The sequence below is a fragment of the Colletotrichum gloeosporioides genome, assembly GCF_011800055.1.
Source record: "Colletotrichum gloeosporioides strain Lc1 chromosome Unknown consensus_22, whole genome shotgun sequence".
In the NCBI taxonomy this organism is placed as follows: domain Eukaryota; kingdom Fungi; phylum Ascomycota; class Sordariomycetes; order Glomerellales; family Glomerellaceae; genus Colletotrichum; species Colletotrichum gloeosporioides.
In genome coordinates, this window is record NW_025544667.1 from 486,992 (window position 1) to 509,458 (window position 22,467).

At 50.9% G+C, this 22,467-nt stretch overlaps 5 protein-coding genes across 5 annotated transcripts; 4 read left to right on the forward strand and 1 right to left on the reverse strand.

The window, feature by feature from the left end:
• Nucleotides 1-1,121: 1,121 nt before the first annotated feature.
• GCG54_00006907 (uncharacterized protein) lies at nucleotides 1,122-2,674 on the forward strand (the record flags this gene model as incomplete). Its single annotated transcript, XM_045406899.1, has 3 exons — nucleotides 1,122-1,132; nucleotides 1,153-2,458; nucleotides 2,513-2,674. The coding sequence occupies 3 exons, from the start codon at nucleotides 1,122-1,124 to the stop codon at nucleotides 2,672-2,674; spliced, it is 1,479 nt and encodes a 492-aa protein (XP_045267445.1).
• Nucleotides 2,675-2,936: 262 nt separating this feature from the next.
• Nucleotides 2,937-6,117, forward strand: GCG54_00006908 (Non-reducing end alpha-L-arabinofuranosidase BoGH43B; the record flags this gene model as incomplete). Its single annotated transcript, XM_045406900.1, has 3 exons — nucleotides 2,937-3,102; nucleotides 3,166-4,450; nucleotides 4,914-6,117. 3 exons carry the CDS (start codon nucleotides 2,937-2,939, stop codon nucleotides 6,115-6,117), a joined length of 2,655 nt encoding a protein of 884 aa, XP_045267446.1.
• A 741-nt stretch (nucleotides 6,118-6,858) lies between these two features.
• On the forward strand, nucleotides 6,859-8,571 carry GCG54_00006909 (uncharacterized protein; the record flags this gene model as incomplete). The annotated part of the gene is made up of 3 exons (XM_045406901.1): nucleotides 6,859-7,432; nucleotides 7,485-7,631; nucleotides 7,682-8,571. The coding sequence occupies 3 exons, from the start codon at nucleotides 6,859-6,861 to the stop codon at nucleotides 8,569-8,571; spliced, it is 1,611 nt and encodes a 536-aa protein (XP_045267447.1).
• A 726-nt stretch (nucleotides 8,572-9,297) lies between these two features.
• GCG54_00006910 (uncharacterized protein) lies at nucleotides 9,298-18,525 on the forward strand (the record flags this gene model as incomplete). The annotated part of the gene is given in 12 exon segments (XM_045406902.1): nucleotides 9,298-9,796; nucleotides 9,863-9,916; nucleotides 10,715-12,702; nucleotides 12,837-13,026; nucleotides 13,084-13,193; nucleotides 13,250-13,616; nucleotides 13,676-14,025; nucleotides 14,078-14,410; nucleotides 14,466-14,543; nucleotides 14,560-14,576; nucleotides 14,657-14,934; nucleotides 16,994-18,525. 12 exon segments carry the CDS (start codon nucleotides 9,298-9,300, stop codon nucleotides 18,523-18,525), a joined length of 5,796 nt encoding a protein of 1,931 aa, XP_045267448.1.
• Nucleotides 18,526-18,921: 396 nt separating this feature from the next.
• On the reverse strand, nucleotides 18,922-21,145 carry GCG54_00006911 (Peroxisomal acyl-coenzyme A oxidase 2; the record flags this gene model as incomplete). The annotated part of the gene is made up of 2 exons (XM_045406903.1): nucleotides 18,922-20,857; nucleotides 20,925-21,145. 2 exons carry the CDS (start codon nucleotides 21,143-21,145, stop codon nucleotides 18,922-18,924), a joined length of 2,157 nt encoding a protein of 718 aa, XP_045267449.1.
• Between the last annotated feature and the right edge of the window lie 1,322 nt (nucleotides 21,146-22,467).

Consider the following 22,467-nt stretch of genomic DNA (forward strand, 5'->3'; position numbering starts at 1 on the left):
TCTCTTTTTAATTTATTTAAGAGAGGGAATAATATTAACTTATAGAATATTTAGTTAAATAACCTCTCTAGTAAATAGATAGACCTAAATAAATATTAATATTAGTTTAAATATATTAATAAACTTTCTCTAAGTAATAATAATAATAATATTAGTTTTTTTTAGAATATATAAATAAACTATTTCTACTTTAAGTTAAGTATTACTATCTACCTCCTAGTCTTTATTATTTATATCTAATATATTAGTAATACTAAATCTATTATATATAATANTACTCTTAATAGTTAGATTAAGAATAAGTAAACTATTACTTTTAAATATTAAACTATAAATAACTTAGATTTATAATAGAATTAGTTCCTTATTACTTATATTATCCTCCGCTTTAAATATATTATAGAATAATATAAATATATTATTAGTACTATAGTAAGAGGCTATAAGTATTTTATCTATAAATTAAGTAGTTTAATAAGAAGTTAAGTTAATTAAAGTTAAGTTTAGTTAAAATAATAATATTAATAAAAGTAGAGTACTTTAGAGCTAAATTATATATAGTAGATCTTTTTTTTACTTCCTCTATATTATTATTACTTTTTAGTAAGAAAATATTTTTAGAACTTTTTATAATAATAGAGGTATTATAAATATATACCTTTTTTATAATATAAACTTAGGAGCTATTAAATTATTAATCTTAGGTTTAGTCTTAATAATAATAATTTTAATAATAACTTCCTTAGTAATCTCCTTAATAATAATAGCTTAATAAACCTTCTTAGTAAGTATAATAATCCTAATTAATAATAAAATAGAGTATTAAAGAGGATCTCTAGTAATATCTTATATTAGTTATTATATATATTATTATTTCTATATACTATTAATAATAGGTAATAAATAATACTTAGATAGGTTATTATCTATTTATTAAACTATATAGTAGTATTTAGGAGGTATTATAATACTTTTAGATAATAAGATTTAATAGGAATAGATTAATTAAAACTATTAAAATAAGTTAATTACTATATTATAAGTATCTATATAGTATTAAGTAAATTTTTATATATATATAGGGATTATATATACGTAATTTCGGTAAAAAGGGGGGGCGGATGCTGTTAACGTAACGGACTGTATCGACAGTTCACCTGGTAACGACGCTGGGACGGAAGCTATCTGCCTGAGTACGCCCAGCGTTCCAGCTAAGCTCAGAATCAGCCCCTTCCGCGAAGCGCAAGACGAACTTCTCTCGGCTCTCGGGAAGGCGCTCCCATATGCGCCGTTAGAGCATGTTCTCTCCACATGCATCGACCTCTACATGCAATGGGAGTTTCCCACAGGTCCGGTGATCTGCGAGCCAATAGTGCGCCAAGCCGTCCCCATCGTCGTCCCAATTCTCCGGGGCGAAACGGCGATTCCCAGCAGCTCGGTTGCCGGGCCCTCCACTTCGGACGTATCGACAACCCGGGCCTTTGCTCTGTTGACAGGCATGTGCGCGTTCGTATCGTCCAGTCTGCCAAGTGACTTCTTCGCGCCAGGCAGCGCGTTGGCATGGCCTTTTCTCAGGACGTCACGCGAGGCTCTTCGGTTATACCAAGATTACGACGTCGAGCATCCCGAGAGCAGTTCGGTGATTATCCGGTACTTCCACTCGAACGCGCTTCATGCGCTGGGAAAGACACGCGTTTCGTGGCATGTTATGGGCGAAGCTCTGCGTCTTGTCCAGGAGATGCGTCTGTATGATGAGACGAGTTTTGCAGAGCTCGAGTGGCCTGAGGCCCAGCTGAGGAGGAACGCGTTCTGGCACCTTTACATTGGTGACAAGTCTGCCTCCATCTTGCAGAAGGTGCCGATTTCTCTGCATCAGATGTGTCTGGATACGCCCATCACCACGATCTTCGACGAGAACATGGCATGCGGACTGATGGACACGACGCATAATCCAAGTAACATCGCTTTCGAAAGCCAACTACGCGTGGGCTTTCATCTTTGTTTCCGGCTCTGGTACACCGCATCAGAAATGCTCATCGACTTGAATCTCCTGACTCGTCTTCAAGGCAGAAGCGACGCTGTCGCCACAACACCGCCAGACACCACGACTTTGAGAACGAGTATCATGAAGTCATACTTTGACTTCACGAGCATTCTGCATAATTGTCCGCCTTGGATAAGAGACCCTTCTTCTAGTGAAGATACAGCGACGAACGAAGCCATGCTCCGGTTCCGGACTCGCTCTTTTGCCACGCAGAAGGCAAATCTTTTCGTGACGCTACACGCATTACGCCTAGTGCTTCTTTGCCGGTTCGCCGATCGTGGCTTTGCCGAGATCCTCGGGCTCACCAACGATCCGACGATGCTGTCTCTCCGGAAAGTGGAGATCGCGAGTGACTTGGTAGAGATTGTCACCGAACTGCCGTTCGAAGCGCTCCAAGCCAACGGAGAGCCATGCGTAAGTCTGTTCTTTTAATGATTTGAACCTTTACTTCAGCTGAAACCCCACCAGGTCGAGAAACTACGCCAAGTCGGCGTGGCTCTGCTTGAAATAATTCATAGCGTGACCAACGACGCAATCTCCGCCCGCGCCAAGTCCCTGTTTAGCACGCTTCTGGACGTTCTCGCGCGACTCAATTCCAGAGTCTCGGACGAGCTGAGCAATGACCGCTAGTCATGGCCAGGTACGCATCAATAAGCCTGGACTTCCCTCTCTCCGCGCCAAGTGGGTTCTGCTCCAACATGGGAAGTGGGCTGTTGGCGTGCATAATCCTCCGCGGAGAATTGGACCCGCAACCCCCCATCTCGCTGTATCCCCACTACATGACGCGCGGGGTGGTATAAGGTTGAGGTGCCGACGAGCGAGCCGCAGAGGCAAGATGGTTGAGGCAATGACCTGATCTAGGAAATTTCGCAGCCGGAAGACATATCCCGCGATGGCAGAGACAAAGACATTCCGCAATCCCATCATTCCCGGCTTCGCGCCCGACCCGTCCGTGGTCTTTGTGGACGGGGTGTTCTACCTCGCTACGTCGTCCTTTCACGTCTTCCCCGCTATACCTATTTACGCGTCGACGGATTTGCAAGAATGGAAACAAATCGGTCTGTCCCCTCTTCGTTATCGCAAGGTGGCTTCCAGGGTCGTGACTAACAAAAGATCTAAAGGCAATGCGATCAACCGCAAGGAGCAGCTCAGCCTCGAGCGCGCCGAGACGGCGGTGATGCCTCTCGACACGGGCAACATCATGGTCTCGTCCGCAGGCCTATTCGCACCCTCAATTCGACACCACGAGGGCAGGTTTTACATCATCTGCACCAACGCGACCCGCCGCGACGGGGAGTTCTGCCTCGAGAACTTCTACGTCAGCACCGCCGACATCTGGGCTGGCGAGTGGTCTGATCCGATCTACTTCCCATTCCACGGGATCGATCCCAGTCTGTTCTTCGACGACGACGGGCGGGCGTACGTGCAGGGGTGCTGGATGATAGATCGCCTCAAGCAGCCGAGCTGCACGATCAAGCAGTTCGAGATCGACATCGCGACAGGGGAGGCGCTGTCCGAGGTCAAGGAGATCTGGGGCGGGTACGCGAGGTACGATACTGAGGGCCCGCATTTTTACAAGCGCGGAGAGTGGTACCATCTGCTTGTGGCTGAGGGCGGAACGTTTGAGCATCACATGTTGAGTATCGGGCGCTCGAAGAGTATCTGGGGCCCGTTTGAGTCGTGGGAGGGGAACCCGATCATGACTGCGGACGGAAAGGCGGAGTATGTGCAGAACGTTGGGCATGGAGAGCTCTTTCAGGACGGGGAGGGGGCGTGGTGGGCTGCTGTGTTGGGGGTGAGGGATGAGGATGAGGCGCCGCCTTTGGGGAGGGAGACGTTTTTGACGGCGCTGGATTGGCCGGAGGGAGGGTGGCCGACGGTGCAGCAGCCGACGATGGAGTTCCAGCGCGAGGTGAAGGAAGCGATTGGAGCGAGGAGACATCTACCGCCGTCGCCAAGGGACGTTGACCTGGTCTACATCCGGGATCCTGATTTCGACAAGTACGAGTTCAGCGGAGAGGGTGAAGGGAGAGTGTTCCGCCTTCGAGCTAGCGGTTCCAGCATCTCATCACCATCCGGCACAGCTACATTCTTTGGCAAGCGTCAAAGGGCCATGGACGCGAGTGCATCGGTCTCATTGGACCTTACGGCGACGAAGTCGGGAAACACCGTTGTTGCAGGCTTGGCTCTTTACAAAGACGCGCTGCGTCATGTTTCTCTCGCCTACGATTTTGGGTCGTCGCGGCTAGTATTCGATGTTACAACCACATCGGAAGACAAGAAGCAGAGCGTCTCCCTGGATGCTGGCTCGGGGACAACTTCACTGAGCTTCCGGGTTGAGACGTCGGCGAAGGAGTACAGGTTCTTCTACCGGGAGAAGGACGACGAGGATTGGAAGCAAGCGGGGTCGGCACGTGTGGCAGATCTGGTCGCAAGAGAGATGACTGGGCCAATTTTTGGGTTGTTTGCTCATGCCTCGGGGGCCGAGGGTGTTAGAAAAGAGGCAAGATTTGACCAGTTCATTGTGGAGGGACAAAAGAGCTTGGTGTGGTAGATGGTAAGACCGAGGCACTCTGGCAAAGCCTGGAGATCAGAAATAAGGCATTTGTGGCGAAACGGCTCTTTTGAGATTAATTGTCTCTGCGCTCAGTTTCAAGTAAACATTTTGATCTAGAGAAAAGATCATCGCGCATGAGGTTGACTTCAAGCCTCCTCATTCGTGGCTATGAAATGCCGAGGTTCATGACGTAATCATGCCAACGACCGTTCACCCCTCCATAGGCAGCATCCCCCCTCTTTCGTGAAGATATTTCTACAGTGTTTAGTCCATGTTCTCCAGGATACTTCGTCAGACTCATTGCTGTTTCAGACTTGACGATACGGACTCATTGACCAAGATGGATCCTGCCAAACTTCCGCCCTGGAACCTGCCAAAAGGTGTCACGTCTCGGTTCGTCGACACGGCTCCAAAGAGCCTCAAAATGCATATTCTCGAATCAGTTCCTGAGAACAAAGCACCAGAAACCCAGCCCCCCCTAATCCTTCTGCTCCATGGTTTTCCGAACTTGTCGTACGACTGGCGCTACATCCTGCCACTCCTCGCGAACGCGGGCTATCATGCCGTTGCTCCCGACATGAGAGGCTTCGGACGAACCCACAATTCCGACCTCAGCCCAATTGCAGAGGATACCATCCGCCCTGTCTTCTCAGTTCACGACGTCGTGTCGCTTCTCGAGGGCTTGGGCTACGAATCTGTTCACACAATCGTCGGCCACGATCTCGGGGCTGTGCCGGCATCGCTCACTTCAATAATTCGCAAGGACTTGGTCAAGTCGCTTGTTCTCATGGCACACCCTTTCAAGGGCATTCCCGCTCCTTCAGCCAGCAGCAACAAGGGTGGAGGGGACCCGGATATTCAGGCGTCTCTCGGGAAATTGAATCCTCCGAGGAAGCACTACAAGTACTACAACGCGTCACCTGGCGCAGCTGACGAGTGGACGAATCCGAAAGGGGAGCCTCTTCATAACTTCCTCAGGGGCTATTTCCATCTCAAGTCTGCAGACTGGGTTGGGAACAAGCCGCATCCTCAGAAGTCATGGACGGCGGAGGAGCTGGCTGTTATGCCGCATTACTACGTCATGAGAGCGGACTTGTCGATGCGCGGAAATGTCGAGCTGGACATGGCAGAAGAGTCACAGAGTGTCCTTGAGAAGCTTCCAGACACTCCTTGGCTTACTGACGCAGATCTTCGTGTGTACTCTGAGGAGTTTGGCCGGACAAAGTTTGATCGCGCTTTGCAGTGGTACCGGGCCATCATCGACCCCAAGCAGGCGGAGGACCTGCTCCCATTTGCAGGAACAAAGATAGCTGTGCCGACAAAGTATGTCTCTGGCACAGCTGACTGGGGAACGTACCAAGTTCCGGGTTCCCTTGAGGCCATGGAGAATGGGACCAGCGTCGAGCCTGTTTGCTGGCGGAGCGCAGTGCACATCGATGGCGCGGGGCATTGGGTGAATATGGAACAGCCAGAGAGGTGTGCTGATGAGATATTGGCCCTCGCAAGATCTGTTTGATACTGCCGTTGGTCCAAAGGGGTGTGGTCATTTAGGTTTGCGCGCGCGACGGCCTACCTGGACGGGTTGTCAGCAATGTAGAGGCCGATAGTGCTTAGGTAATCGAAAGCCCTTCTTTTGATGTTCCGCATCGCGAGGCATGGGTGATTCGCAGCTTGGTGTTGATACGCAGCCGTGATTCAGTCAGTCTAGACTCCGACTAAGTCCAGTGCTATTTGCGTACTATGTATTACCCACAATGGCTAGGTTTCAAGACTCTATTAAACAGAGTCTATGGTAGTCATTTCTGTTCATCTCATTGTATATTGTTTAGCTAGACACGTTAACACGCGTGGAGCTTGAGGGTCGTTGCTGGCGAGGAAGGAGCGATCTCGGTCAACCACCCGCCACCTTCCCTCGTTCCTTCCTCCACGGCAGAAGGTCGCACCTTCCTTCCGGAGATGCCTCCATTACAAATTTTCTCTCCTGCCTCTCGCGACGCGGAAAGCCCCCGGCCTGCCACTCTTTAACGCCTTTCTCCGACTCCTGCCCCCTCTCCTCTGCATCTTCCTACCTTCCGCCTCCCCGACTCTGCAAATTTCTTCCCTTTGCAACCAAAAGAGCACCATTCCCCATCAACTGTCACTTCAATACTTGGCTTCCGATTTGTACTATCGTACCACACAGCTGTCTTGCATTTTATCGTTTTACTTGCTTCTATCCGCACCGCGCAATCTCGCGATCTCAACCCTGGCCATCGCCATGTACGACCAGGCGGGGCTTGACCGCGAATGGGCCCTCGCCAGAGGCCTCCCTCTTGACGACCGGAAAGCTGTTGAAGGCATTATTCGTCTGGCAGAGATGATGAACGAGGAGGAGCGCCAAGAGGCCGAGGCCGAACGCCGTACCACCGGGGACGCCGTCGCCACCCAAGATGCGGACGAGCCTGTCGAGCAGGTGACCGACGAGGCTCCTCGCGCCGTCACCAACGACGATGATGTCGCTTCCCATGGCACATCTTCTGCAGAGACTGCCATTAATCGCTTCTGTGGCGAGAGTATTGGTGTTGCGAACGCCATCACCGATAACGACAATCTCACCACTGAAGGCTTCGACAACGACACCTTCGACATCGACGCCTTCACCAACAACACCTTTGCGACTTTCAACTCCAACTTCGAGAACTTCTTCACTGCTATGGACGAACCTAATGAGCAGACCGCCAACGGTTCTGCTGAGGCTACTCGTGTCATCGAGGCTACAGAGCAGGACAGCGAGATCGCCTCTGAGCAGTCAAGTGTTCCTTCGGAGGTTATCTCCCCTGCGACCGCGCAAAGTAAGTGGAAGTCTCCTGTCCATTGTTTCCCGCACAGCTGACACGCCAACAGCCACACCGCCGGCTCCGTCCGATAGCCCTGTTATGTTAGATGCTGCGAAGCCTGCTCCTGCTCCTGCCACCCAACTTCACGACCGAGAATATCCCTGGCAGAACACGACAGGCATTTGGCCGCCTCGGACTCCATCGGGAATGTTGGGTATGTTTTCACTTCTCTTCGATGCAAAACCACAAGCTGATTATTCTTAGTCCAGAGCCCCCGTCTGCCTCCGCCTCAAGCTGTCTTCTATGGTGCATCTTCCCACACACAGCGTCTGCCGCCTCGCTTCCAACCCGTGACAGCCGCAACAACTCCCATTGTCGCCAGAACATCAGTTGGGGAGTATCAACGACCGCATAGACCACGTCCTCAGCGAACATCAAGCCAACCAGCCGTTCATCCCACTTGCAATCAGTTCTCAGGAAGAATGACCACGATGAACAACGCGTCCGCCAGTATGCCCGCCACAATTCCCACGATAATCCCCACCAACGCGCCCTTCAGGATGGCTACTACCACTTTGAGTGGAATGCCGAACACGCAACAGTATATGAATAGCCGTGCGGTCAACACTATTCAGACTGGCCATGCACCTCCAGGCCTCAACAGCTTTCACGACGCGTCCTACATGGCACAATCTCAGTACGCCATTCAACCGGCAGCTTTGCTTTCCCAAGGACAGACTCAACAGACTCAACTTTCAACTTGTGGGTTCGAGCAGCCGTCTGTTTCGATTACGCTATTCCAGTATCAGATGATGCGGCACCAGTTAGAACAACAGCAGATGCAGCTGGAATCATTGATGCGTATGCAGCAGAACAACAACATGCGAAACAACATGCAGCCCGCTGCTCCAGCAAGCATGACGCGAACTGCGCACACTCATAACCACCGCCGAAAGCGGGTACCAGCAACGACTCAGGAACCATCCACTGGCGTTACTCAACCAACAGCGAAGAGACCCAGGACCCAGCGGCAACAGCTGGAGTCAAACACGTCTGCTGGAAGTAGCGTTCCCCGAAGCACGAGCGCACCTCGGCCTGGCAACCGCGGCGCGGTTTGCTCGGCCCCAGATCCGGTGCCATTTGTTCCCCACTAGGTCGCGGAGCAGTCTGCAGCGTTTCTTTGGTGGCAGCGTCAAGCACACCAAATTGGCATTGATGTGTGCTTCTGATACCGTATGTGTAACATCATCCAGAGACTGGCCCTCGAAGGAGCCGACACTGCTTTCATCAGTTCAACGCACATTGCATCACTCTACTAGCTTTTCTTTTGTTCTTCTCAATAGGGTATGGGGACTTAGGCTTCCTCAGTGTTGTGGGACACTCATGGTATTCTTTCTTATGTTCTTTGTTTTCTTTCGACTTTGATAACCAATAGACCTTTTTGGTCACTCCATAAATACACTCTTTGCTAAAGCAACTCTTCTCTAAATGAATATTACCTGTGAATCACGCGTCCCTATCAAAAGCACGACCGGACTTGCTGCCGATATCAATCCTGGTGGGTCAAGTCCGAGGCGAATGCAGGTGAGTCACTGCGCATTCTCAGAGACCCCATTCCGGTGAAGATTTCTCCCGATTTCGTGGTGTTCCTCAAGATGTGTTATTCTTATGGGCGTAACTGGCGTATCTTGTGAGTGGGCCTGGTGGCTGTAGCATCCCGGATTTATTGCTTCGTATTGCGCAGATATTTAATGCGAAACCGAATTTGATGCTCTTTTATTCCGATTGGCCAAAGAAACCTCACAGGCAGCCGTGAGACTGATGAACATGAACGAACTGTCCTTGGATCTGACTCGAAAAAATTCATTCAACTTTACATTATGAGCAGTGAGCTCAACCCCGAGCATATTTTGCGTGGTCGAAACTTTGGAGTATGCAATCGCTCATGGCCAAATTCCAAAAGCACTCATATCCTCCTTCTCATCCAACCTCCCCCGCCCGTTGACGATGGCGTCTGCGACCACCTTCCTGGCCTCTCCGTCCCCAGCATCCCGCTCCCGACCGCCAGTGACCCCTCCACCAAGACAGACGTCTCCACCCTCGCGGGACTCACCCTCATCTTCGTGTACCCCCGCTCCGCCGTCCCGGGCGCGCGGGGGTGTACCCCGACGGCGTGCTCGTATCGCGACAACGCGGCGCGGCTGGCGGTTGCCGGGGTGGCGCACCTTTTTGGCGTGTCGGCGCAGACGGCGGGGGTGCAGAGGGAGTTTCGGGAGCGGGAGCACTTGCCGTATGCGTTATTGAGCGACGCGGGGCTGGAGATGGCGAGGGGGTTGGGGCTGCCTACGTTTGAGTATGGGGGGATGGTTGTTGAAGATAGTTACCATGGCGGTTGAAGGGGGGAGGGGGGGTGAGGTTTTGGTATCCAGTGTTCCCGGCTGATAGGATTGTTGGGGAGGTATTGGAGTGGTAAGAGGGGCGGAGGGCTGGAGGGAGAGAGTGAGCTGGGATTAGATGGTTTCTTTTGGATACCTTCGTCTGGATTTATCGAGATCTTGGTCTCAGCTAAGAAGCTCTTGAATGTTGAAGATACTCCTTGAAGTGTTCTTCCAAGCGTACGTCAGCACGAGAACTTGAACAGGTTTTAGTCGCCATGGCGCAAAAGAAGCAGGCTCTGTCCAAAAAGACCCTTCAACGGTTGTCCAACGTGATCTGTCATATGCGACCAGTCTGGTTCTTGTCGAGAGGTGGATTTCTAATCATGCAGGCTGACAACTCCTGCCGGGTCATGCGCCAATTTTGACAAGCCTTCTCACACCATGCTTCGACCACTTTCGTCGCGAGGTCACGCGTGTTTTGCGAACTGATAAACGGAGCCTCCTGTGCCTTGCAAAGTAAGGATTTCGAGCTGCATGTAAATCAACCTCATGAGTGGGGCGCACAGGCAGCTCACCACTCGAAACGGAAATGAAGGCCGAAAATCCTGCTTCAGCTTCAATTAGAATTTAGCCGCGAGATTGCTTATGCTGTGAGCAGCATGCATGCCAAGTAGTGTGGGAGATAAGGCGACCAATAACAGCCCGGGCTTCTGAGCCTGAATTCGCCAGAGGCTCCCCTCCATTATACCGAAGTTCTGGCAATATATGCACAGGTTCACCCTCCGTTCCTGCAAATAGTGTCTCAATCTCCTTCTCGCAAACATCGCAGTAAACTTCGTTGGGTATTGTTTCCATATCCAGTTCAGTCCTTTCTTGAGAAGCGGGCTGTCAGCCATGGAATCTACCTCAAACGACACAGACGAACGGCTCAACAATCGTGACGGGCACGCGCATGATGACTTTTCGACACAACCACTGGACAACGGTGATGGTGAAGAGAACATTCATAAGGATGAACGAGAACAGCCTAATACACCAAGCAACAAAAGTGTTCCAGAAATCGAAACGCGACTTCTTAGCTTTCTTCAAGATCTAACTACGCCCAGCATCAGCAGTACCAATGACGACGTCTCGGAACATAATTCCATCAGGGATGACAACGATACCGTCAAAACAGCCGCCGATGTTCCTGTCAATGCTACTGTCAGTCCCACTGATGAAAAGGTCGATGCCACAAGCAGTGGAACTGCCGAGCCTGCTGTCAAAGCTGCCGAAGACACCACTGGTGCTGGCCGTGATCTTGCGGATGACGACGCATCTGTCGCTGTTGCTAGCATCGCCACCACGCCTATGGATGCCGGCTTGCCCGAGTATCTGGAAGAAACGCTGGAGGATGATGTTAATGTACCGTCTTTGTGGTTCCCACACTCGACGCCACTTCACATCGCCATCCAGAAGGGCCGCGTGAAAATCTGCGAACAGCTGATTAGTGCTGGTGCAGATATCAACGCGCGGGACGACGATGGGGTGCAACCTTTACACACTGCCTGTTGGTATGGCAACTCAGACTTGATCAGGCTTTTATTAGACAAAAAGGCTGGAACCACAGGTCCGGACTCAGATGGATGGTGTCTCCTCCATTATGCAAGCTTTTACGATCTGGAGCCAGCCTTGCTGGACCGTCTAATCGAGGTCGATCGCAAGTACCTTAACAGCAAGGAAAGGTTTGAAGGTTGGACGCCAGTCAGCCGGGCTACTTGGTTTGGGCGCGAAAGTGTCGTCGACGCCTTGTTGAAAGCAGGAGTGGATCTTGATATTCCAGACAACGCCAATCGAACGCCGATGATAATGGCCATCAAGGAACAATACTTCTCAATTCTCGACAAGATGGTCAATCATCTCGCCCTGGTTGGTTCAGATCATCTGTCTGAACGTGCCATCGATCATCGTGATGACGAGGGAATGACAGTCCTTATGACCCTGTGTGCTGCTGAACCAAGCTCTGCCTCAGTGGAATCTCTTCGCAACTTCCTCGAAAGTTTGAGACCGAATGCCGATATCACAGACAACATTAACCAGACGGCACTCGATCATGCCATGATTATGGCTAAGACATTCAACAGTGATCATGCAAAGAACACTGCATTAGAAATCATAAGATGGTGGCCCCAGGAGACGCTTTTGCGACCGACCATGGCAAAGAAGACAGCATTTGATGATGCTTTCGACAACGAGTCTCGCCCACTGCTTGATGCCATGGTCAACCGCCTCAAAGAAGACGGCCCTCTGAGGGACCAGCTTTTACGCTGGCTTGCATTGAGAGAGGAGCGTCATACTATCGCGATCGACATTCTGTCAAAGCTGGGCACTCAGGACTCCATTGATTTATTGAAGTCACGAGATGAATGGACACTAGTCGACTGGGCGATATATCGTCGAATGCCTCGAGTGTTGCTGAATTGTCCTGCTCTCGATGACCGTGGCAGAAAGCGTGGTACGGGAATTATTGAGCAGTTGAAGCAGATCTACCCTGCCCAAGAGAAAAAGAGAAATACGGATCGGAAGGACGATTTGACCGAAAGACAAGTCCTGAACGCGATGGTGGGTGTTCTGAGTTTCATTCCTCGAGTGCCTAAAAAGTACTGGAAGATTTCCAAACGTACCCCCGAAATGACGAGATGCTCTAAACACTTCAATGCAGCAGCGGTCAGATTTCACCTGCTGGATCTGGAGGCCCTCACGTTCCAAAAGGTTGATGAGCTTGTCTACGGCGATTCACCCATCAAGTTGACTACAATCGACCAAATTCAGCAATTTGGTACGGGGACGAAACCCTGCACAGAATCAGCCAGGAAAAGCCTGCCCACCGAAAGTGCCTTCACATGGATTCATCTCCCTGCCACAAATGTTAGTCGCTTAACTTTCAAATTTCTTGTAGTTCACAGGCTAATTTTGAGTAGATGGAGTGGATGAAAGTAAGATTGCATCCTTTACTGTTTTAACGCTGGTACAACTGAAAACTTAAACATTTTTCCGTGTAGGACACCGCAGTGAAGATCATGAGATCGCAGTCGCAGAATGAGATCAGTGACCAGGAAAAGTTGGCTTCATTCTTGCAAGCCAGTTGGGTTCAAATTCCCGACAAAACGTCTCCATCCCGATTCATGCGGCCGCGGTACGTCAGAATGCAGGCTGAAGATGTTTCGGTACCGGAAACAAATTCGGTCCAGAGTGAGTTCATAAACCTTTCAAAAGTGTCTGAAATAGGTCCTTATAACACAAACATAGGTAATCATGCACCAGGAGATAATGTTGGATCCCCGCCAGGTCCCGTTGCTCAGGATGACGAGAAAATGAATTCTAGCAACTCCCTTCATTGTCCAGCTTCAGCACTCTACGTGAGATACTAGCGATGTCTTTCTTTCCCTTGATTGGTACTGACATGGTCAATCAGATGCCATTTCTTGTAGTCGGGCAATATGATCACGAAAAGGAACACACACACCATGACGGCACTCCTGAGGCGACGTCCTTTCCAAGGCCTCAGTCAATGGAGCAACCTGAACGTGCTTTTCAACGCCAAGATCTTTTCAGTGCCTACAAAACCTCTGTCCTTCACGACTCTCCAACATTGGACGAGCATTATTATCACTTCGCTGAGGACAAAGATTCCGCTAGAGATCGATTGGACCGAAATGAAACCCAGGTGATCACGAAATACCTGTCGCCGGGCTCAAAGGTAGGCGGCAAGCGTCAGAAGCCTCAGAAGCCTCAAACTATCCTACGCGTCAGCCAGTTATGGGCATGGACAATTGGTGACAGTAAGTCAATAATTGCAGATACCACGAGGGCTTTACGGTAGCGCTTACCACTCGCGTAGAATGGCTCATCACATCAACCTCTTGCGCTAAGGTGGATGAGAAAAGCACGTTTGTGGCGGAGATTCGTGAGCATCTCCTTCGGCGAGCGGATGATGGGAGTTTGAATGGTGGAATTAATTCTCCACAAGAACTAAGCAAAGTTATTGCCGAGTACTGCATTGGGGCGTATGAAAGAAAGCAGGAGCTCGAGAAGCAAATCTCTGAACCTATCAGGGACGACCAGTCGGACCCCGCGTCAGCAAAGACAAAGGTTAACGGTGGAAAAGCCGCGCACAACCAAGCTAGAACACGCGTTGTCGTTGAAGAACGATCTATTCGTCAAGTATTCTCCGATTTCATCAACCAAATTGTTCGCTGTACCACACCTAAGTCGATGAATTGTTGTCTGACTGTGCGCACAGGGACGAAACGAAACGGATTTGTTTCTCCAATTCTCCAATCAACCAGTCGAAATGGATGAAAAACAAGCCAAAGGCAAGAACCAGCCGCTCACGCTTACAGATGTTCTAGAAGCAACGAGGAAAGCAGCCCGGTTTCTATTTCAGATTAAAGATGTCCGTGACGAATTGCACATCCTCAAAACTATCGCCGAATATCAGCAGAAGGTTCAAGCTAGCATGGAGAACACGATACCGAGCGTTAGCAAGGCGGGGTTCGATGAGAATATGAAGGCCAAATACGTCAAGAATGACGTTGAGGAATTGGATAGGCTTGCTAGCAACATTCAAGAAGCTGTAAGCTGAGACAAATGACTATCAACGAGGCCGGGGTCTGACCATCGATCTATAGTTACAAACAACCCTCACACTGCATGAGAGTGAGATCGCGAATCGGCAGGCCAAAGAGGCTGTTGATCAGGGAAAGAGAGTTATAATATTTACAGTTGTCACTGTATGGTTCGTAAGTTGCGTCCGCCCATTGCTCGCTTGTTGACGCCCATGCTGATAATCGGCCGAGTTGCCACTCTCATTCCTCACCAGTTTGTTTGCCTTGGATGTGGAATCCTTCCTTGGAGCACCCTGGTGGTCTCTTGTCGTGATTTGTACGGGTCCCTCCCCACTGATACTCTTTAAAATACCGGGTGCTAATCTCATCGCTCTAGTAATTGTACCTTTGCCTTTCCTCCTTGTGGCAGTTGGATACATGTACGACTGGGACATAAAAGCGTTGTCTTTCCGGGACCAAAAAGGGGAGGAACATCCCATCAATTCAACTGCCAACAAGGCATCGCGTAAATCCAAACGCACCGGAGGCCTACGTAGGAGATTGACACGGCAGACAGAGGAACATGACGATTGGGATGGGAGGAGTCTGGTATAATGTTCTAGTGACCCCATTGGGTTATTCTCACGGTCCTTAAGACTAATCCTATGGGCAGAACACGGTGTCGGGTTTCCACTGAACGAACTCACAAGACCATTCGAATGATCTTTTGAGACTGTTGCAACCGCCCAGAGGGTTGATCCGCACATGAATCATGACTCGAGACCTGCGACTGGAGGCCTTGAAAAGTCTCCGTCCACGCCACGTAGGCCGGGGAGAATATCCCCGCAATGTTCCCGCTTGTCGCACAAACACAAAATCAGGTGTTCTCATTTGGGAACCTTGAATGTGAGCTCAGGCCAATTCGACTAGCATGGATATTACTGATCATACCGACAATAGCTGGTTCAAAACTCTCGGTCTGCGGACTTGTCCCTGAAAACAGTGGTCAAACCTCCGAAACCCAATAAGCTTCCTAATGTAGCCGGTCCGGTGGGTTGCGTAATGGTTCTTGGCAAACGGATGAAATTCAGAACTACCATCGCGGTGCCGGATCAGATTGTCCAGATTATTTATTCTGCTGCTCTCCCGGCAGATCTCTTGTGCATCGGTGCATCTACTCTCGTCTGAATCCACACATACACCAAAGCGTCTTCAACTCAATAAAACGTCGGCTCTCAAGCATTACGCCATTACAATCAAAATGAAGTTCTCAATTATTGCCGTCGCCCTTTCAATTTTCGCGGGAAACGCGTATGCTCTACACGTAAGCCAAACCACCCTCGATAATCCCGCCCCTTGTATATCTTGTCTGCTGTTGCTTTCGGTTTCGGTTATCGTCATCTCAAATACCCGATCCTTATAAGCTCGGTTCTATTGTATTCAAATTGTCTAACAGTATGTTGCAGAGGTGCTCTTGCCAACTTGGGTCGTCGTGTCAAAGCTTCTCTCAGGTTGAAGACAATCAGAGCTGCAGCGCCTTCTGCAAAGCAAGCTTCAACAATGCCAAGACCTGCTGATCATAATTACTGCAGATGTTATAATGGCAGAGTTGATATAGAACTACGATAGAAAATATTGATTTAGCGTTGCCCACGCAGTTCTATCAGATTCCCGTTGAGAACCAGCGACTGCTCCCACTTAAAATGCAACCCTAAATGTCGGCACTGCTAGTGTTGTCACTGAGTTTCCCCTTCATATGATGTCTTGTAGTGTAAGTGATGGTCGGAACTCAGCTAGCGATAGAAAACTGCTGGTTCAGACCGTCCCACAACGCTACACCAGCTGAAAATCTCCACGCGTATGCACGATAAGAGCGCAGACCAATCAGGCGACTGCTCTTGATGCACCCTGTCAGACGGCACCAGTAATACTGGGTGAGAATCAGCCTAAACCCCTCTTTTTTCTCCCAAACTCACCGCACAATTTTGCACAACAGCTCAAGCCGGTGCGTCACTGATGTGGCAGCTTTCATTCGGGCGTTGGTTGTATATCCGATGGATGCCACCTATGCTTTCCGGGACATGACCCTGGCCGTCAACGGATCGGGTTACTGTCCCGGCTGCTATGAGTTCTTCGACTTTTTTCCGCCTCCGAGGACAATCACCGCATTCAGCAAGACGTTCAGCCTCAAGAAACGGAGACTTGTGCAAGAGTTCTCCTCGGTGTGCCAACTCTGCCTTCATGTTCATCGATTTCTGAAAGATGGATATGGGCCGGACTATGATGCTCCAGATAAGCCTGGAGATCAGTATGATGTCAACATCGAGGCATCTAAGTGTTTTCTCTCGGGAATGAGCAAAGATTCTTTTTCGAGTCTTGGTTTCAGTTGGAAGATGTCGCACAAAGTGCGACCATTGAAATTGGCCGTCTGGGCTTCAAAAGGCAAGCAAGTCCTTGCCGAACGAATTGGGCGGGAAGTCTAGTCTAACCCCGGCGACTGAGTACAGACACACCTGCGTCTAAACTGATAGCCACTCTGCCACCACTTCTGGATGATGATCCGGCTAAAACCGCAAGTCGTATAAGAGAATGGTTACATCATTGCATTGAAGGTCATCCAATCTCCAGACCATGTCTAAACGAATCTTGCGACGCTGAGGCGGGGCCTATGCCTCCAATCACTGCCAAGGCCTCAAAGCTACCAACACGGGTCCTCTCCATCACTAAGGATACAAGCAATCAAATATCGGTTAGGCTCATTGAAACAAAAGACTCATATGGATCCTACTGCGCTTTAAGCCACTGCTGGGGTCCTATCAATAAGCAGCCGTTGCGGACAACGCTGCAAAACCTCGAGACTCGAATGGCAGAGATCCCATTTGATCAACTGCCAGCAACGTTTCGGGATGCGGTGTACCTTGTATCGACTCTCCAAATCGAATACTTGTGGATCGATTCTCTCTGTATTGTGCAAGATGACCCAAGGGAATGGCTTCGAGAGTCCGAAAACATGGGGTCGATCTACAAGAACGCCACACTCGTTCTCGCCGCTGCTGGCTCGAGGGACTCGACTGAAGGGCTGTTTATCACAAAACGCCCTCATCCTGAAACATTCACGTTGCCCTATTCACCATACTCTCTCGTTACTGGAAGGGCTACATCTTCGCAAGGAGAGTACAACTTGGCGATACTTCCTCAAGAGCCTGCAGCCCCATCATATGGTCCACTACATCAGCGAGCTTGGGCCTACCAAGAGTGGTACTTCGCCAACAGGAAGGTGTTGTTCATGCCAGGGGGCATGTCATGGGCGTGTTCGCATCGCGAGTATAACGAACAATGGAATTACTCAAAGCCTCAAGTCCTTTCAAGTTCTTGGTTGGCACTTTTGAGCGAATACACCGGGAAAGTCCTCACGTATCCTTCGGATCGACTAGTTGCGATCCGCGGCATTGCGACTGAAACTACTGGAGCATCTAACCTATTCCGCCACATGTTCACAGACGAGAAAACCGCATCAGCTGAGAAGAACGTTGCGGAAGGCAGGCCGGCTCTCGAGGCCATTGATACCATGTTCAAGTTCGGCGTTTGGAAAGCACAACTGCTCGAACAACTTCTTTGGCTGCCGATAGAAATGTCTAGTGACGATGAGTATCTGCCAGAGCTGCCATCATGGTCCTGGGCCGCCTCAGGGGGTGCGAAAAGGTGGCCCTTGGGGACCTACAACAGCATCCCAATTAGGCCAGAGAGCCGGGTCGATATCGCGAACCTAGAGCTAATGGACTCAGGACTGGTGCAAGCAAAGGGTCAAATGCTCAGCGTGGGGCTTACTCCGCTGCAAGAATGCTGTGTCAACCATCTGTCCGAGGAAGTGACACATGCCAGCATCGCGTCAAGCCTACAACGATCTGAAAATATTGAGCTGGCGTTCTCCGCACTTAACTCTGGAGAACCCGATAAGAAGATGAAGGATTTCCTAATGCGCGATTCACACAGTACAAAGGATGACAAGATTATTGGGGTAGCAAGGCTTGATCAAGAAGTCCCGACCCACAACATCCAGTTCCTCGTCGTGGCTTCGGTTCGCCGGCCGATTTTTGATATTTGGTGGGAGACTATCTTTCCAGGCTTCTTTGAACGCGGCTGACTTCCTATTAAAAGCAATCTCCATTTCCTGGGCGATGACATGATACACCGCGCAATACCCTCCTGTCATTGCGACGTAACCACTAGCATACCAGGCCATGGTTCATGTTCACATTGCGGCTCGGTAGGTTTTCTGCGATGAGCTTCGCTTCTTCCCGACACCGCTGACTGCTTAGGTCAATTGCCATGATCTCCTCACGGTTGGGAGTTGCGAAATGGTTTACTGGGGGCTTTTGGTCCAGGAAGTGGACGAAACCCTGGGAAGATACAAAAGAGTAGGGATTGGATTCGTTTATCCCAGCGCTTTGCGGCCGGCTGATGCCCAGGGAGAACACTTGACTGAAACAAAAATTGCGATTGCTTAGCAACAAGGCCCAGTCAGTCATGAGAAACGTATTTACAATACTTCAGCAGCCTTCCCAGCCATCATCACCTGATGTTCCCTCTCATCAGGTGTAAACTCAATGCCACTTCCCCCCGACTCCTTCTTGTCTTCTTCAATGCCCTTCAGGGCCGGTCTGATGTACTTTCTCCAAGCCTCAGGATGAACACCTTCGTTTCTCTTCACCATCTTGTTGATGGGCAACTGTCTTGTCCAACTCATGAGCATTTCGTACGCCTCTCCGTCCTTTCTTCCGATCGCGCTTCCCAACCCAGCGTCTGTGAAGTCCCATGCATCTGTAAGCCCAATAGCGTCCGGAAGAAGCTCGTCCAACAGCCTTCCAAGCGTATGCCGAATCTCATCCAACTGCTCCTCCGACAAGAACCCATCCTCGACAAAAGCCAAGGCATCCGCCGACTGGGGGTTCACAATCGTCGACAACGCAAACACCGATCTCAGCTTCTCCAATACATCCTTCACCTCTTCGTCCTCAACCTTTTCTACAGCTCCGACAAACTCCCTTAAGATGAGATACTCAGTATGCGCCCTCGCAGCACTCATCAATCCCATGACGCACTCATTCCACGCCTCTCCCTTTGTCTTACCCCTCTCCACTCCCTTTCTCAATCCCCTCGATGCCCGATCAATCAACCTTTGAGCCCGGTGCTGGAAGATTAATAGCTGTGTCTTCTCATCTTTCGGATCCCTGAAGTCAGCCTCCGTACACCGTCTGGTATACGGCGCCGCGAGATATCTCAGGTCTCCAGGCAACCCTTGCTCCCCTGCCTTCCCTGCAAATCCCGTAAACTTCATCAGATACCTCGCCAGCTGCTGGAACAACACATGGGTATCCCCTTCGCCGGTACACATCATCGCAGAAGTCTGCACCAGCTCCGGCAGACCCGACGTGACGAGATACCCCTGCCCACCACAGGCCCTTCTCGCATCCTCCGTCCCCTCAGACGCAATCGCCGACGACCACGCCTTCATCCCCGAAATAAGCGCATGCGCGTCCGTCATAGTCGAGAAGTCACCCTCCTCGCTCCTCCGCTCAAACTCCCGATGAACCTCCTCGGTATACTTCGACGCAAACAAGATGCCATACGCCTTCGCCACCAACGTCAACAGCCGAAAATGCTGACTGCGGAAGCTAATCAACGGAACCTCCTCCTCGTCCCCCTTCCCAAACGGCAGGGTCCCCTGCACTCTCACCGTCGAATACCTCGTCGCAATCGTCGTAGCCGCCGCGAGCTGCACACCGTTAACCCACGTCATCTTCGACCTCGTCACCATCATCGTCCCATACGCAGCCTTCTCATGCGTCCCCTCCCTCCTCTCATACACCCCGTCCCGCCCGACCGCCACCTGCGCCATCAACATGTTCCCCCTCGGCACCCTCACTACCTCAAACCTCACAAACCCGTTATCATTCTGGTTATGACTCATCTTGACCCCGATATCCCCCAACTCGACCCCCTCCACCGGCCGCCCCGTCTCCACGTCCCTCAACTGCACCATGAACGGATGCACCCCCTCATCCTTGCCCCTTGTAACCAATCGCGCCATCACAATCGCATGCGACGCCGAGAACGCAAGACTCCCCGGCCAGAACTTGGTACTCGCCGCGCCCCCGGGCGACCTGATCACAAACTCGTCCGTTGCGGGATCAAACTCCGCCACCGTCTCGAGCCCGCGCACAAACGTCCCGTGGCCCAGCTCCGTCTGCACGTACGCGCCGTTGATCCGCCCCGCGAGCGCGGGGGCGAGCCAGCGCGCCTGCTGCGCCGGCGTCGCCATCAGCTGCAGCATCTTGACGAACATGGCCGGCGAGAGGCCGAAGGGGGAGTAGTTGAAGAGCGTATAGCGCGGCGTGAGCCAGTCGAAGTGGGCGTGGTTGTGCGTCCGGCGGTCTTCCCAGACGGCGCGGCCCATGCGGAGGCCGTCGAGGTATCTGGGAACGCCCTTGGTCAATACAATGGTCGTTTGCGGGAAAGGGGACATGTTCGAGATGAACTTACAGGTCTTCGCGGCTCGTCTTGGCATAGTGCCCCGGCAGACGCGACGTATCATCCGTCCCAAGCGCCTTCTCAACCCTCGCCCAAGCCGCGCGTCGAGCGCGGACGACAGACGCTCCGCCGCAGATGAGGTTGGTAAGCTTCTCGACGTCGAAGCTCGTGCGTGAGCGCGCGTTGGCCATGGCCAGCGCCTGCTTCGATATCGACTTTAACGCGGCGGGCATCGTGGGTGTGTGCAGGATGCCCCTAGATTTCAGCAAGAGAGAGGAAAGTCAGCAGCCTGCGACCGATATTCTGCACACAAACCTCCGCAGAAGATCGAGGAAGGAGGGTCTCTGTTCATAAGATCTCCAGCATGCCCGGAGATCTCATCCCACCGTAATACGCATCGGAGACCGACCCTCATGCCCAGGCTCACCCGACTTGACCACAGAGAGGTTGGATGTTTACCCACTTACTGAAAGGAGACATCTTAACCGCCCACGGGATGGATGGTACGAGGATAGTTGGGAGTGTGCGGCCCCGTCCGTCTTCCACCCTCTTCAGTGTTGCCATCCTCGATACGAGACCATCTTCTCGTCACTGTTCTGATTTTCAGCTGTGCAATAGTTGGCAACATCCGTCGTAACGAGTCAGTCTTCGCCGTTCGTAGGCGTTCCATTTTTCCACAATCGGCGGCAGCCAAGCCAGAAAGTCTCTCAGCCCACTCAAATCCAGAAGAACTTCTCTTTCCAAACCAAAAACAGCACTCCCCAACTCGGAAGCAGCCCAGGACAAAACCACCACAAGCCCACCTCCCGCTTATTGGCCACCTCTCATCTTATCAGATCAAACCCGACCTTCGGACGAAGAAAATGGGCCGGCCCGAAGTCCCACCTTCCATCCATTCAGGGGTGGTGTCGTACCCGATCCCCAATCGTAAGTTCGACAGCCCTCCATCCAAGGATCCCACGCGGCTCACCTACCTAATACAGCAATCGTGTTACAAACCTCGCCAAGACTACGATGCCGTCAGATTAAGCCTCGACGTCAAAGAGATCCAGTTCGGTGGGGGGTCATGTACTATCCCGTCGGCTTTTGGCCGATGGGTCCCGGTACCAGTACGGGCTCCATCCGTGACGTCTCTTACCCCCCTGTACACAGAACGGCAGCTTTCCGCGAGCAACATGGCCTGGACTTGTTTTGATATCCGAAATCCGAAAGGCTTCTCCGTTGTTGACGAAGACTGAAAAATCTCTCGACCGGCGACCACGGAGTGCCTAAGATGATCTGGCACCCTTCAATACGGTGTACCTCGTAAGATGGGGCCAAATGGCATCAATCTGTTAATATCTTGAGGCCTATCTTTCAAGTCTTTCACTTTCTAAAATTCTAAAACAACCTGGGTGGAGAAAAGAAAATAAGGAATGACCAAAAAGCCCAGTACGCAAAGACGCATCGATCGACAACTTGTGCGAATGGACAAGCCGCGCAACATGGTATACTCTTTGCTGTACACGCGAATAAATAGCGTCTCAATGGGCGCAAATCCCCGATGTCACGTTTA